The 15,084-nt window shown below is 49.7% G+C and overlaps 1 protein-coding gene across 3 annotated transcripts in view; it reads left to right on the top strand.

The window, feature by feature from the left end:
* The window catches only part of BTBD11 (BTB domain containing 11), a 299,357-nt gene that overhangs the window by 242,111 nt on the left and 42,162 nt on the right, over positions 1-15,084 (top strand). For 2 of the 3 annotated variants that reach the window (XM_046013681.1, XM_046013679.1), the window contains exons 5-7: positions 8,953-9,118; positions 11,532-11,621; positions 13,748-13,849. In XM_046013681.1, coding sequence (XP_045869637.1) covers positions 8,953-9,118; positions 11,532-11,621; positions 13,748-13,849 — 358 coding nt within the window. The remainder of the gene's footprint in view (positions 1-8,952; positions 9,119-11,531; positions 11,622-13,747; positions 13,850-15,084) is intronic. The other variant, XM_046013680.1, reaches the window with a different exon arrangement.

The following is a 15,084-nucleotide window of genomic DNA, read 5'->3' as shown; positions in this document are numbered from 1 at the left end:
TCGTTGCTCGGCAGCTTCTTGAGAGCAGGAGTCAGCAAACTGTGGCCCTTGAGTCAGCCTGGTTTGTCTTTTTAAATAAAACGTTATGGGAGCACAGTCACAGCCATTTGTCTATGGCTGTCCTCTAGCCGCAACAGAGACGCTCCAGCCTAAAGCTGAAAATAGTGACGACCTCACTCACTAAGAAAAAGTTGGCCAATGCTGCCCTAGCGCATTGGGCTCACCTGTGTGGTCAGCGCAGGGACGTAGGCAGGTCTGCTTATCTGCTGGGGAGGGGGAGATGGGACTATTATCCCAGGGCTAGAATGTTCTTTTTAAGCAGATGACATAGACAGTGGTGTGCCGGTGGAAGTTCAACAACAGGACAACGGGAGCCGCGGCTTGTGGTGTCTGCTGGCTCCTGTGGTGTAAATGCTTCCACGATGGCTGATTTCAGGCTGGCAAGGAGACGTCGCCAACCCAGAATGGGGAAGATACACAGCACTGGCTTTCCCAGCCAGTCCGAGCTGGTTCCCACTCCCCAGCAGGACAGGCAAGTTTCCTGCGTCCCTTCTGCTCGTGTCTGTTGGTGTGAACTTTAGCCAAATGGCTGTCACCGGCCACGAGGGGACATAGAATTTCTAACTGGACAGCCACAAGCCGTACCAAAAGTCAAAGAGGGCAGAAGGTTCTGGGCCGCTCTAAGGGAAGGGGTAGAGAATGAAGGCTGGGAGACAGCACTCCTTGCCACACATCTCTTTCCCAGATAATCCTCTTGGCCATGAACAAGAGTTTAAGTGACGTGAGAGCCAAAACAGAGACACTCAAGGGTTGTGATGGAGGAAGGGGGAAAAGCTGGTGCCAAGGAAGGAATGGTTCATGAGCACCAGAAAACATGGGATCAACTCAGAGACTGTCCATGAAGGAGGCCCCCAAGATCTTGACTAGTCCCACAGTCCCATTTTACGGAGGAGAAAAACTGAGGTTGTTGGAGGAAATGTGGTTTATCCAAGGTCACACAGCTGATGGGGGGTACAACCACGACTTAAAACCACATTTATCTGAGCCTTTACCCTGGCCCTATTCCACCTTACCAGTTGCTTTCAGAACTGTTTCTTTAAAGGACGCTGTGTTCCTCTTGCCTGGCCAAGCTGAGACCTGGCCTCAGAATCCTCCACACCACACGCCAGCAGCCGTCCGAACGAATCAGAGTCCGTGCCTGAGATGAACCCTGTTTTGCATGCCTGGCTTGGGTGTTGTCTCAGAGCCAACACGTTGGCCCTTGTTCCTGAAGAGGTGCTGGGGGCGTTGACCGTCCGTGACGTTTCTATTGCATTTCAGATGGCTGACCGATGTCCATGTCTTCTAGAAGTTCATAGTCTCTGTCAGCATCACACATCCCACATTCCCTAGGCATGTGTCCCTATTCCAAAAGGCTTCTAGAGTAGCCAGAACAGGTTCATGTGCAGAGTCTGCCTTTTTCCCCCACAAAACCCAAACACATAGGTCCTGTTCTCCCCATGTTAGAGATGGGGTGGCGGAAGCCCAGAGAGAATGGGGAGACTTGCCCTGGGTTATGCAGCCAGGATCTAGGCTGTGTTGGGATATACATCATCAGTAGTTCTCTCTGCCACCCTTCAGCGAGCTTCCCAGGGTCCAGATAAATGAAATCAGCATCGCTGTCTCCTCGACATCATACATCTCTCTGGTATCCCACCAAGGAACATGAAAGGCCAGCTGTTGGAGTCTCAATTAGGACTTAGAGTTAGGGTTAAGCTTCTCGTTTTTCTCCTGGACGCCTCTGTTTTCCATTATGTGATCACGACTGCAGCCAACAGCCTGCTTCATGTCCTTGCCCGTGCAGCCTGCGAGGGCAGAGCCGGGTCCGGCCAGCTCACTGCTGTCCCAGCTCCTGACCCTGACAGTACATGGGAATGAATGAATCATGGCATTTCCTCCAGCCAGGGTAGGATTGGAGGGAGAAGGAGCCAAGTGACATGAAGGCAAGATAGTTAATTTCACTTAGTTGCTGCTTCCTCATCCGTAAGATGGGGATATGGGAGCCTGCCTTTTGGGATTCCTGTGAGGGTCGAAGCAGGACGTGAACATGGGCTCGGGAGTGAGCCCGAGTGACTCGGGAGTTACAGCTCTACCATCTATGAGCTGTGCGACCTCGGGCAAGTGACAGAAGCTCCATGCCTCAGTTTCTCCATCTGTAAAATAGGCACAACAGTGGGATTATTTGGAGGATGAGGTGAGCTCTTACATGGGAGATGTCTAGTGCCAGGAAAGCTACCTGTAAATGCCATTGTTCGGATTTGATGATAGAGTGTTAGGAAAACTGTATATCGGATTTGATGATAGAGTGTTAGGAAAACTTTTTTCCTAAGAGTAAAGAGTATATCTTTACTCTTTCTTTGACGACCGTTAATATCTTTACTCTGTTCCAAGGCAACCAATGTGACTTGGGAACCATACTATAAACCAAATCACAGGTCCTGGGGCCCAGGCACCAGAGGGGGACTGCACCCCCCACCCAGAGTCATCCCCACTGTGGGTAAACAGCTCTGTCTGTGCCCCGCAATGGCGGGCGCTGGCATCTTCCATGAGAGCAGGGCAGAGCGGCTCCACCCCTCCCACAGCCCCCCTCCCCCACCCCTGCAGGCTGACCCCTGGCTGCTGCCTCTGGGATGGGCCTGCTCTGTCCCAAGCTGCCAGCCTGCTGGTAAGACCAAGGTGGGCAAGAACAACAACACAGAAAGGGAAGTGAGAAGCCATGGGAACACGAGAGCAGAGAGTTCTTGCAAACAAGGCCCCGGTGAGGGCTGGGCTCCACGGCGGCTGGAAGGGGCCGTGGGGACAAGGAGGGACCTGCCCTGGGACTGAAGAAGTGTGAGTGGGAGGACAGGGAGCGGGGGACTTCCAGATGCCTAGTTAAATCCCGGGAAAGAGGACCTACAATCACAAAACAGTGTGCATATACACATACAAATAAGTATGCATTTTGTATGCAGTTATCATCACACACTGTGCTGAGTGGCTCCAAAGCTTTATTTCTTAATCCTCATCACAGATAGAGGCGCAAGTCCCAGTGTTACCATCCCTGCTTTGCAGATCGGAAAAGAGAGGGTTAGTTTCCCTGCCCAAGGCAGCAGGCAGGAAGCACGGGGCTGGTGGGGAGGGGGGAGGGGGGAGGGGGTTGGGGGGGGTCTGAACTCAGGTCTTGAGCACTACGTTCTGCCTGCTCTGTGGGAGACAAGCTTTGCTGTCCAAGACTCAGACCCACGCCTCAATTTCCTTGTCCAGAGAATGGGAATAATGATAACAATGCCTCCAAGGGGAGGACGGTTGAAGTGGTAGGAATTGAGCACTCGGTATGGTTGTTGGCACACAGAAAGCATACAGTAAGGGCTGGCTTCTTTTTTACTGGTGAGGGCAGGTCATGGTTGTGGGAACTGTTTGGGCCTTTGAGGTTCAGATCCCAGAGTCATGCACAGAAGCCCAGGGATTGCCAGCACCTTGCTAAGAACTGGGCTGTACGGAGTGGTTAGTGGGACAGACTCCGGAGCCAGATTGCCTGGGTTTAAATCCCGACTCCTACTTATTAGCTGTGTGACAACGAACAAGTTAATTAATCTCTCTGTGCCCCATTTTTCCCTGTCTGTAAATTTGATAACAATAAAGCCTTCCTCGTGGGGTTATTGTGAGAATTAAACATGTTAACACTTGCCAAAAGTTATAATATGCCTGGTCCATGGTAAGAACTTGTATTTGTTAAATCGGTGAGATGTGTAAAAATGTTAGTGTCTCCATGTTACACGTGAGAAAATGGAATGAGACTGAGTTACCTGTGCAAGGGTAGGTGCACAGCATGAGCAGTTAGTGACACACCTAGCCTGGCAGGCATCCAAGCCACACCCTTGGAGAGGGGCTTCTAGACTCATCACTCAGAGAGCCTGGGAACTGCCTGGCACCTTCCAGCATCAGTGGGGTCAGGACTGGTCCTGGGGGTAGGGGAGAAAAGCGGGGCTGGGAGCCTGGCTGGGCAGCCCCCAGCATCCTGAGTGGCTCTGCTCTGCCATTTCCTGCTTGTTGAAATGTTCCAGAGACTGTGCTTTCTTTGAGCCTGACCCCATCCCCCGCCCCTTCCAACCTGTGTCATCACTTACAGTTTGCTTGCAAACCTATGCTGAGGCCTGGCAGCTTTTCTGGGGGCCAGGGTTTCCCCACTGGGAAAAGGACTGCCTTTATTCTGGTGGAATTTCTTAGCTGCAGTGTCTCCTTTGAAACCTACCTTAAGGAGCACGATTACTACAGTGTTCTTCAGTCTCCAAGACTCTGTATTTGGTCCTTCCAAATACAGTGCATTCTCTCCAGTCTACGCCTTGCCATGTGATTTAACATAAGGATTATGATACGAGATCGCGAACACTTCATGAGAACTGTGTGCAAAGTTCTGTACCCTGCTAAGCACTGTATGTGGATTGTCTCATTTAACCCACATCCGAAATCCCAGGATGAAGGTGTTCTTACTAAACTCATTTTACAGATGAGAAAGCTGAAAACCAGAAAGGTTAAGGAATTGCCCCAAGATCACACAGCTGCTGAGTGGCAGAACTGGGAACCAGAGTTCATGCTCACAACTCCCAGGCATGCTAGCTTTAAAAATGAATATATGAATAAACATGTCTGAGGCCTCAGCTGCTTGCCCGTGTCACTGGAGTTCATCAGGAGATCAGCGGAAGGCATCACACCCCCCCCCCCCCCCGCCCAGTGCTACCTCCTTCCCAGGGGACCAAAGTCAACCCGATCTCTTGCTGTGCTGGGGCCTCCTTGGAAAACATCTTTCTGAAGTCACATTCTTGAAGGGGTAGACAATATCGAGGCAGTCTCTCGGGGCCGGGGCCCTTGAGAAATCAGAGAAATTGACTACTTCCGTAGCTGACCTCTTACTTAAACTGACCAGATTTTTTATGGCGTCATTGAAAGCCACTGGAGGGGAAAACCACAGAGTTGATCCCCTTCTGGTGAAGCCCCAGGGGACCCGCCTCATAGATTTCTGCATAAACTAGTCCCACCCTTCGGGAGGTGCACAGATTCGCCCAGGCCCCAAGGGGACCTATGGGTCTTCCGTGGCAGATCCTTCCGGGGCCTTCCAGAACGAGTAAATGGAGCTCTGAGTCGTGTTTACAGGAGGGCTGCAGGAATTTCAATGTCGCAGAGGTAAATTTTCTAACAAACCAGGTTGAACAGAAAGCCACGTTTTCACAAGCCCTTACGGAACATGTTTCTTACCTGCTTTAGCTGGTAACATTGAGTAACCACAACCATGACTCACTTTGTATGACTGAGGGATTCCTGAAAAACAGGTGTTTCCCGGGACCTGCTGTAGGGGAAGGGAGGGAAAAGTGGGACAGGATGAGGCCAGAGAGGGAGACAAACCACAGGAGTCTTAATCTCGGGAAACAAACTGAGGGTTGCTGGAGGGGAGAGGGTGGGCGGGATGGGGTGGCTGGGTGATGGACATTGGGGGAGGGTATGTGCGGTGAGTGCTGTGAATTGTGTAAGACTGATGAATCACAGACCTGTACCCTGGGGCAAATAATACATTATATGTTAATTTTTAAAAAAAGAAGAAGAAGAAATGGCAGGTGGTGCAGGGCTTCGCTCTCAGTCAAGACTGAATGCTTCAGCCACACAAGGCACCACAGGACAGCTGTGGTCCTGCCCCCAGGAGGCTGAAAACAAACAAACTGTAAGATAGACACACAGAATGGAATGCAGTAGTCACAGACTGTGAAAAGTGCTAAGAAAGGGGAGGAGGAAATTGGCCAGAGATGGGGTGTGGAAAGGCAGGAAAGGGGGGTACCCTCCTTAGAAGGCCTCCTTTGGAATGACATTTGGGGGGTGAGAAGGAGCCAGCCCCGCAAAGAGCCAGGAGAGGGAAGAGCGAGAATACAGTCCGCGAGGCAGGAGAGAGGCTGGCCAGGGGCGGGCGGCACCTGCTGAAGGATGTGGGGGTGGGTTCCCCCCCTGCAGAGCCTGCAGGCCAGGAGCTGGATTCTAATCTCAGTATAGGGGAAGGCATGGGAAGATTTTAAGCGGAGGGACCACATAGTCTTATTTACAATTTAAGCTCACTTTCGCATGAGAGACTGCTTTGAGCCCCTGTGTGGCACTGTTGGTTGAGTCTCCGACTCTTGATTTCGGCTCGGGTCCTGGTCTCAGGGTCCTGGGATCGAGCCAGGCGTCAGGGGCTCCCTGCTCGGCGGGGAGTCTGCTTGTCTCCCTCTCCCTCTGCCACTCCCCCCACTCATGAGCATGCGCTCTCGCTCTCTCATTCTCTCTCTGAAATAAACAAATCTTTTAAAAAGAGAGAGAGAGAGAGACTGGTTTAGATGGAGAGCAGAATGGAAGCGGACAGACCAGTGAGGAGGCCGCTACACTCATCTAGACGAGAGGCCGGTGTTTGGAAGCCATGCTGCTGGAGAGCAGTGGATGGATTTGGGATTGGGGCGGCAGAATCACCCAGCTGATGCCATGGCCATGAGCATGGGAGAAGGTTCTGATCTGAGCACCTGGGAGGACGGGGTGCCATTCACAGAGGGACAGGATGACTGGGGGACAAGTTTGGAGAGTTGAGGGGGCGGATGTGTTAAGAAAAAGTTGCAAAAAAAGAAAAAGAAAAAGTTGAATTTTAGACACGCTACATTTGAGGTTCTGGGAGACACCCAGGAGTGGCGCTCAAGAAGGCAGTACTATATGGGCTCATGCTTACCAGCTCTGTGATGGGGGCAGATTCCTCAGCTCTAGAAGGGGGCTCCTGAGAACCCTTGTTGTGGGCTTGTCGTGATGACTATATGACTTCATATGCGGAAAGAGCTTAGATTTCAATAATAAGAACTCAGTGCACGTTAGCTTCCTATAATAACAATTATTATCATCACCATCTTAGCTACAGTAATTTCCTTGCCATTTGTCTCGTTTTGTAATTAAAATCAAGGGCCTCTGTAGCTGGAAAACACTTGTGCTGATGTTCTTGGAGTTACTGGCTTATGAGTCTGGGCTCTCAGGGAACACGGGGTGGGGGGTCTGTGTCTCCCTTCTCCTAGCCCCCTATCGTGGTACCCACACACAGTGGGTGCTCAGTCATGTGGAATTCAACTTGACTCCAGGAAAAAAAAAAAATGCTTATTTGAGAGAGTCAGTCAAGCATAGAGGATAGCAGAAGGGACTGGACTTAGACACAGACAAGGGACAGGAAACTGCAAATTCATGGACAATAACAATTTGTAGTATCTTTGCTCTCAGGAAGGAGGCTCTTGGTTTCACAAATCAGCCTCTTCCCGGACTAGACAATGGTCTTTTAGAAGAAAAGTTTTTCCAACCTGCCACCCAGTGAAGGCTCCAGACATGGCCACACAACCATGCAGACCCCAACCTTTCCCTCTCCAGAAGCCTCTATTTATGCCCCAGAACCTGGCCCTGTTGCTCTTACCCTCTTTGCTCTGTCCTGTCCATTCGGCCTGGACCTTTTTTGGGAGGAACTTAGATGCAGCCCATCGCCACACTGGGAATTTCCTCTCTTCCCCTGGAGTATGCTGGCTGGGATCCGTAGTCTCTCCTGGTGTTCTTTTCAAATCATGGCAGGTGGCTCTGCCTGCTCCCAAATTTAAAAAAAATAATAATAATAATTTCAATTTCAGAATTAAACAGCGAATAGCATTCTAGTGTACTAGAACTTTTTTTTGCTAAATCTGGCAACCCTCACTGTGAGAGTCCCAAATCCAAAGCCCCATGCATCACGCCTTATGGCACAAACCCCATCGCATCTTGGATGCTGAGACCCAGGGTCTCTCAGTCCTCCCTTCCCCCCCAACCACCTGCGGAGCCCTTGAGCTTCCCTGGCGAGTCCTCCAACAGTGGTGGGTGGTCTTGTCTCCCCTGCCTGCCGTGAAAAGGTCTTAATTCTGGAGTTCAGGGTCCTGGTCAGCTGTGGGTTTTCTTCCCTCCCCGCGCTCATACAAATAGGCCCCTGGAGGCCTAACCCCAGACCCAGCTCCTGAGGTGTGCCTGCGGACTACAGCCCACATCCACACCAAGCTCCGGTTTCCATCTTCTCTGCATCAGCGCCCCCTGGTGGCCAGAAGCAACCTCTTACTGCCTCTTGTCCAGAACCCTACGATCTCCTACCTGGGTTCCTAGTTCGGGGTAGCCTTCTGCCCAAGCAGAGATGAAGGATACAAAACAAACCAAACCAAGAGTCAAGCACATACCCACCCCACCCACTTCGTGAGGCTCCCTTTGTGGTTCGCCCCTTAAGGGTTCTCCCCCAGGTCCTAGGCTTACTGATAAAGAGGAACCTCGGTGCCATAAACTTTCTGGAACAGTAGCCCCTCTCCTGTCTTCCAAAGATAAAAAAGAACTTTGTTCCCTCACAGACTTAACCTCTTCTTTGCCACAAGGTGGCTTAGTTAGAAGCTGCAGTGGAACCAGGAATTCTGAGTACCTGGCTCCTTTCCTCAGTTTCCACCCTCTGAATTAGCAAGGAGAGGGGATAGAAGGGGGTCTGGGACAGTGTCTCCTATAGGTTGCTGGCTGAGTGGTCCTGGGCAAGTCCTTTATCTGTATGCTTATCTCCATGGTTAAAAGAGGGGTAACGACAGTCCTTGCCTTTCGGGGTTGTGCGGGGATTGAACAAATGAAGTCACGTCGAGAGTTTAGCAGAGCGCCTCTCCTGTAGTAAACACTCAGTCAATATTAGCTCTGTCCTGCTTAGCACAGAGGAAGACAGATGAGCCCCAGTTACAAAGGACCAAGGATCAAGACATCCGTATTTTAACTGGAGCCTAGGAACGGGCCATTGACATGAAAAAAGGGAAGGATCCTTGGTGCTTTCTAGCTCTCCTGGTCCTCTAGGACCAGTTCCTGGGGAAGCCGCTGCAATCAACTGACCACCTCTCCCTTCCTTAGGGCCGACGACTGCTTTTGTGCTTCTCGGAAGCTGGACGCAGTGGCCATCGAAGCCAAGTTTAAGCAGGACCTGGGTTTCCGGATGCTGAACTGTGGGCGGACGGACCTGGTGAAGCAGGCAGTGTCTCTCCTGGGGCCCGATGGGATCAACACCATGAGCGAACAGGTACAGGGTCCGAGAGTCTGAGCCAACACCCCCAACCCTCCACCAGGTGCGCAGCCCCTTGTCCCAAGATGGCTGCAGCAGCAGGCCCTGGACACACACACACACACACACGCACATACACACGCACGCACGCACTCCCCCTACTGGTGCTTTAGGGTGATTTTTTAAAATTTTTATTTTATTTAGTTGTAGTTTTTAAAATATAAAAATATCCTTGTTCATCCTTATAGAAGTTGCACATGATCCTTGCAGCTGAAATGGAAAACAGAGAAAAATAGGCCTATTCCAGAAGGAAATAATGCCATCACCCAGATAGCCGTCATTTATATTTAGCATGTGTCCTTCAAGTCCTTTTTCAGCGTGGTTAAAATTAGTTCTCTGCCTGCCTGTCTGTTACTGCATCACAGAACAACTCCAGGAGTATTTTTACCAAACGTTGAGATACACAGAAGTCATTCTGGAGAGCCCTAGGAGGCACCTCAGAGATCGGCAGCTGTCCCCCAAGCCCCTGAAACTGAGGGGTGGTGAGAGGCTCCTGTGTTTACCAGTCCAGAGACACCATGTGGTTGAAGATGTCACGGACAGAGAAAACAAATAGCGGTTTTCAATGTGAGCCCCAGATGGAGAGTCACAAGGGACAGATGGAGTTGTTTCTCATATGGACAGCTCATGCAGCGAGTTCCAGAGAAGGAACAGCAGCTAAGAATTTTCCTGGGCAGCGAGGAGTCCTAACACACACACACAAACTTATTTCTTTTTTAAAACAAGGAATTATAACATCTTGCCTTTCCCAATAATTTATATTAAAAGTACTTTACAGTATCATTAATATATATTTCTTTAATATTTTATTTATTTGATAGACAGAAATCACAAGTAGGCAGAGAGGCAGGCAGAGAGAGAGGGGGAAGCAGGCTCCCCGCTGAGCAGAGAGCCCGATGCGGGGCTCAATCCCAGGACCCTGAGATATAATCTGAGCCGAAGGCAGAGGCTTAACCTATTGAGCCACCCAGGCGCCCCCATTAAATATTTTTTTAAATCACTTTTAATGGCTACATGAAATGGTCATGTTATTTATTCAGTTTATCATTCTCGGTTGTTAAATATTTAGGTTGTTTCTAATTACTTACGTCAATAATGCTGAGTTAAACACACAAGTCTTTGCTCAAATCCCTGATTGTTTCATTAGGGAGGGTTTTTTTTTAACAAGTATAGTTGACACAATGGTTTCAGGAGCACAAAATAATGATTCTACAATCCTATATGTTACGCTATGCTCATCATTAGAAAAATTCTTAAAAGTGGAAATAGTGGCTCAAACACATCAACCTTTCTAAAGGTTCTCAGTCTCAAATTACCTTCCCAGAGAATTTGTTTCCTTATACACACCCTCCAACAATGTATGTGTTTCCCTATTAATCTTTTACTTACCTTGTGTGAGGATTTCACTGCAGCCTCACTGTCTTTTTTATTTAGAAGAGCTCTTTACATATTAGACATATAACCCTTTGTTATAATGTGACACATATGTCTCAATTTATAGTCTGCCTTTCAATTTTGTTTATACTGTTCACAATTTCATATCCTCAACACTGTAATGATTTTTGTTTGTGATTTCTTCCATTACTTTTACACCTAAAAACAGATCCAATTAGATGTCTTTTGTGGTTTTAACTTTTTTATCTATATCTCTACTCGAACTAGAATTTATTTTGGTATATGGTGTGAGATAAGGCTCTAATTGGCATGTTTTTCTGAATAGCCATATTTACAGCATTATTTATTGAAAAATCCGTCCCTGTCTTCTATTGGCTATGGAACTTCAAAATAAGCAGGAGTCACAAGCAAATAGAGAGTTCCTAAAAGCCATTTCTCATCCTCTTGCCTTTTGCTTGTAAATGATAATGTCAAACCAGACGTCAGTGGTGGAGGCATGCTCAGAGGCATCCAATTTCCCTCGACACTGACCGGCAGCTTATATAAAGCAAAGATGACTCATGTTATATTGTGAAGAAGAAAATGTCAAGTGTTTATGAATTAGGTAGTTTGAACTGATGTCACAGAATCCAGAAAGTTCCTAAGACCCATAAGTTGAAATCAGCCACTTGTTTTAGCAAACACTCTTAGGTCTACTCTTCCTTAGGACAGATGAAAATACTCCAACTTAAGCAAAAATAATTGCAAAAAAAAAGGGGGGGGGGCAATTCATCTGCCCCCACTTTTTGCTTCCATTTTGGTTTTCAAAACATGGAGGATTGTGACCTTGTGAGTCCTAGGGCAGCACGTTTAATTTTTTAATGCTGGATTTTGAATACAAGCATAGCCACCTACACGCAAGTGAGAGTTTCCATTTGTTGAGTGACTCAGCCACCGTGTAAACCCTCTCCATTCTCTGGTTTTTAATCCGCTGCAGGGCATGACCCCCCTGATGTATGCCTGCGTCCGTGGGGACGAGGCTATGGTTCAGATGCTGCTGGATGCCGGAGCTGATCTGAATGTCGAGGTGAGGGGGCAGAGCCCTGCAGGGCCCCTCGGCCTGGCCGTCCCCGGAGGGGGGGAAATGAGCAAGGGGCAGGGGTGCTTTTTCTCCCGAGAGCCACCACTGAGGGTGCTCAGTCCAGCAAAATAGGTCAGAGCAGCTGGTGGATTTCCTCCAGCCCAAGGCCCCAGCCCAGCCACACTCCAAGGGGCTGCGGGCATGTACCTTGCATTTTAAAACAACCAGCGGAGCTACAGGGAACACCGGCTTTCCTTTGCTTCAGCCAGACTGAGTCTGATTCTCACCGCTGATCCATTCCTTTGGGGATTGGGAGGGAGAGTGCTCTCCTGAGCCATCAGCCCTTTCTGCCTAATACAGAGCTGACCTGTGTACTCCGACCCGAGGTGTCGCTCCCCAGATCTTCCATCCTCCCAACCAAATCCTGATTGGCTCACCTGTTGGCCCAAGTGGAAACCCCAGGTCTTAAAGCCAATCGCAAAGCTTCCTAGAGACAGTGCGATGTGACTAGTGGAAAGCACACCCCACGGGCTTTAGAATTGGACACTCGGGCTCAAATTCAGAAACTGCGGAGTCTTAGCAACTTGCCTTTGTGCTTGGGCGGGTGGCACAACCATTTGGTGCCCCGGCGTCCCCATCCGCAGCAGGGAGAGCATCATCACACCCATCTCAGTGTTGCTGGAAGAATGAAATACAAAGGGTACCTAGGCTAAGTTTGGGACTCAGTTAATATCGGTTACCCCCACCCCCCCCAACACACCATGAGGCTTGTAATAGGTGAATTCACGCTTTTTTTTTTTTTAAGATTTTATTTATTTATTAGGCAGAGAGGCAGGCAGAGAGAGAGGAAGGGAAGCAGGCTCTCCGCTGAGCAGAGAGCCCGATGCGGGACTCGATCCCAGGACCCCGAGACCATGACCCGAGCCGAAAGCAGCGGCCCAACCCACAATTCACGCTTTTTAAGCGTGTTCTATCCTGTCTGTCTGGCAGCCAGCTCTTGGCAGCCCCAGAGGCTGGAAAGGTTGGCACGCTGCAATCCCAGCTCAGCAGCCCTGTGAAGCCTTGTTAGTTCAATATCAGATGTTCTCGTAGTCTTCGTACTGGGCTTTTTTTTTTTTTTTTAATTAGCGATTTTGATATTCCTCTGAGGAAAACAGGCAGTAGACACAGTTTTGCCTCCAGACCATTTTGGATATTACAAGTTTCAAGTATTGGGGACTTTCTTGCCTGCTATGAATCCCCCAGCTCCGTGCAGACCCCTGCAAGGGCTCCTGATCTTTGGGTCCTTGGTGGGCTTCTCTGGTCCTCTCTGGCCCATCCCATGGCTCCCAGCTCAAGGCCTTCCCCCCCCCCCCACGCACCCCCCTGGCAGGTGGTTGGTGAACTCAGCTGCTCTGAATGAAACAGGCTTACGGCTAGATGGCCCCTGGGGTGTTTGGGAGAATAGCCATGTATGGGCGCCAGTCCTGCAGAACCCCAACCTTCAGCTGCCCAGCTGCCCCATATTGAAAGACTGAGGTCAGATTGCTCACTCACGGTGTATCCAGGGAAGGGCCTGTGCCCAAGTTTCCAGCAGCATCAGGGTCCTTGTCTCTCAGAAAGCCAGCCAAAGAGTGAAATGAGGACAGGTCAGGTGAGCTGTGACCAGACGGGACTGTCACTCCATCAGATGGGTGGTGACCACCCCTGGCTTGAGACCTCGAAGCAGACCTCGCCTTGCCTGAGGTTTGCTGCTGCTGAGAATTTCCCTTAAAGGTGTGGGTGTCGTGGTCTGGCATCTCACGCTCTCTACCACACCTTGGCCCTCTGAAGCACCACCCTTCCTTAAGCAGAAAGAGGGGGCAGGCTGGGGAGCTGGCTCATGGTAGCTGCCATCATAGCTTCTCCAAGGCACCTTAGAGGAGGTCCAAAGCCGTCAGTTTAACTCCTTTCCGGTGAAAAGCAAGAAGGAGTCCTTCTGATGCACAGAGGACTTAAAGTTACCAGTCTGCTATCACCAACATTCCCCCAGGCACTCCCAGGATGCCCTTCTGTACATCTCTAGCCCACGTGCCCAGCCACAGATAGGTCAGATTTGCTAGTCGAAATACTGTCAAGGTCACGTTTTGAAAATAACTTCAATTTGTTTATAGGTGGTCAGTACTCCTCATAAATATCCATCCGTCCACCCCGAGACCCGCCATTGGACGGCTCTGACTTTTGCTGTGTTGCATGGACATATTCCTGTAGTTCAGGTATTAATGGATTTCCCTATCCACGTCTGACCTTTAATTTTACCTCCTCCATTATGCAAATCTGTACCTGTCCCGGCATGCACCTCCCCTAAGGGATTCATATTGGTTAATTGCAACAAAGTATAGCACATTCATATCATATAAATGCAAATATCATATGTAATGATCTATATGGCCTGGCTTTAACCAATATGAAATTATCACAGACCCACACGCAGCCTCACACACACGAGTGGCGCACGGACAAAGCTGTTCCTGGTTGCTCGGGGGTGGGGCCTGAGCTGTGATGTTGTGGATTTGCTCATTTTGCTTGTCGTAACGTGAACATAAGACTTGACTGGTGTGACCTTAGAACTTCCCCTTGGGTGTGACCCTGGTGTTTGTGTAGAGTCTAGAGGTTTCTAACCAGTGGAAAGAAGCATGCCCAAGTCGCCAAGGCAGTGGTTCTAAACGACATTTGCTGGGACACTGCTTATTGAGAATCTGATCCCAGGTCTAGAGTAGGGCCTTTGCACAGGTCTTCTGAAACAGCCCCCCAGGTATGGAGAGATGTCCTCATCCAAGGTCCTCTGGGCATTTAAGTTGTATTGCTTGAACTCTTTGGTTGTTGTACAGTTGGTGTTCAAGGACGAGCCATCTAGCACATTCTAGATCTTAAACTTGGTCTTCAGTGCTTCTGAAAAAAAAAAAAAAAATCAGCATCCAGGTCCATTACCACTCCTGGCCTCATAGGGCTGAGTTTTGGGTACATCAGGAACACTTGCTTTTATGTCGTCCAAGCCCCTTAGAGGTCTACAGGGCAGGAAAGAGTGTTCCAGGAACCACTGGGCAATGCTGGAGATCCACAGGAATCTTTCGTTGTTTCCTCGGTCATGGGACTCCTTCAGGAAGATCCAAAGTCGTGTTCCAGGAGGCGGAGTGTAGGACCTGTCACGCTGAGGGCTGACTTCTGCCTGTACAATGCTCTGTAGAGTGTCTGCCCAGTTCACTCCTGGTAGAGGGATATAGGAAAGAAGGGATCAGCGGGGTGGCCTAGTGGATACAATGCCTTCCCTTAAAGTACAGGGGCATCCTCAAGCCTTGAAATCAGGAGGAGGAGCAGCGGGCAGCCAAGCAAAGCCAAACAGATGTCAGGCCACTTCTTCCCTGCGGGTACACAAGGCACAGAAGTCCCTCAGCAGCCCTCTCCCAGCTGTGCCCTCAGGGAGCCCCGGATAGGGAGTAAAGAAGGCAGA

Source organism: Meles meles, chromosome 7, assembly GCF_922984935.1.
Source record: "Meles meles chromosome 7, mMelMel3.1 paternal haplotype, whole genome shotgun sequence".
NCBI classification, from domain to species: domain Eukaryota; kingdom Metazoa; phylum Chordata; class Mammalia; order Carnivora; family Mustelidae; genus Meles; species Meles meles.
Note: the sequence above shows the minus strand (reverse complement) of the source record. Positions and strands in the feature narration are given on the sequence as shown.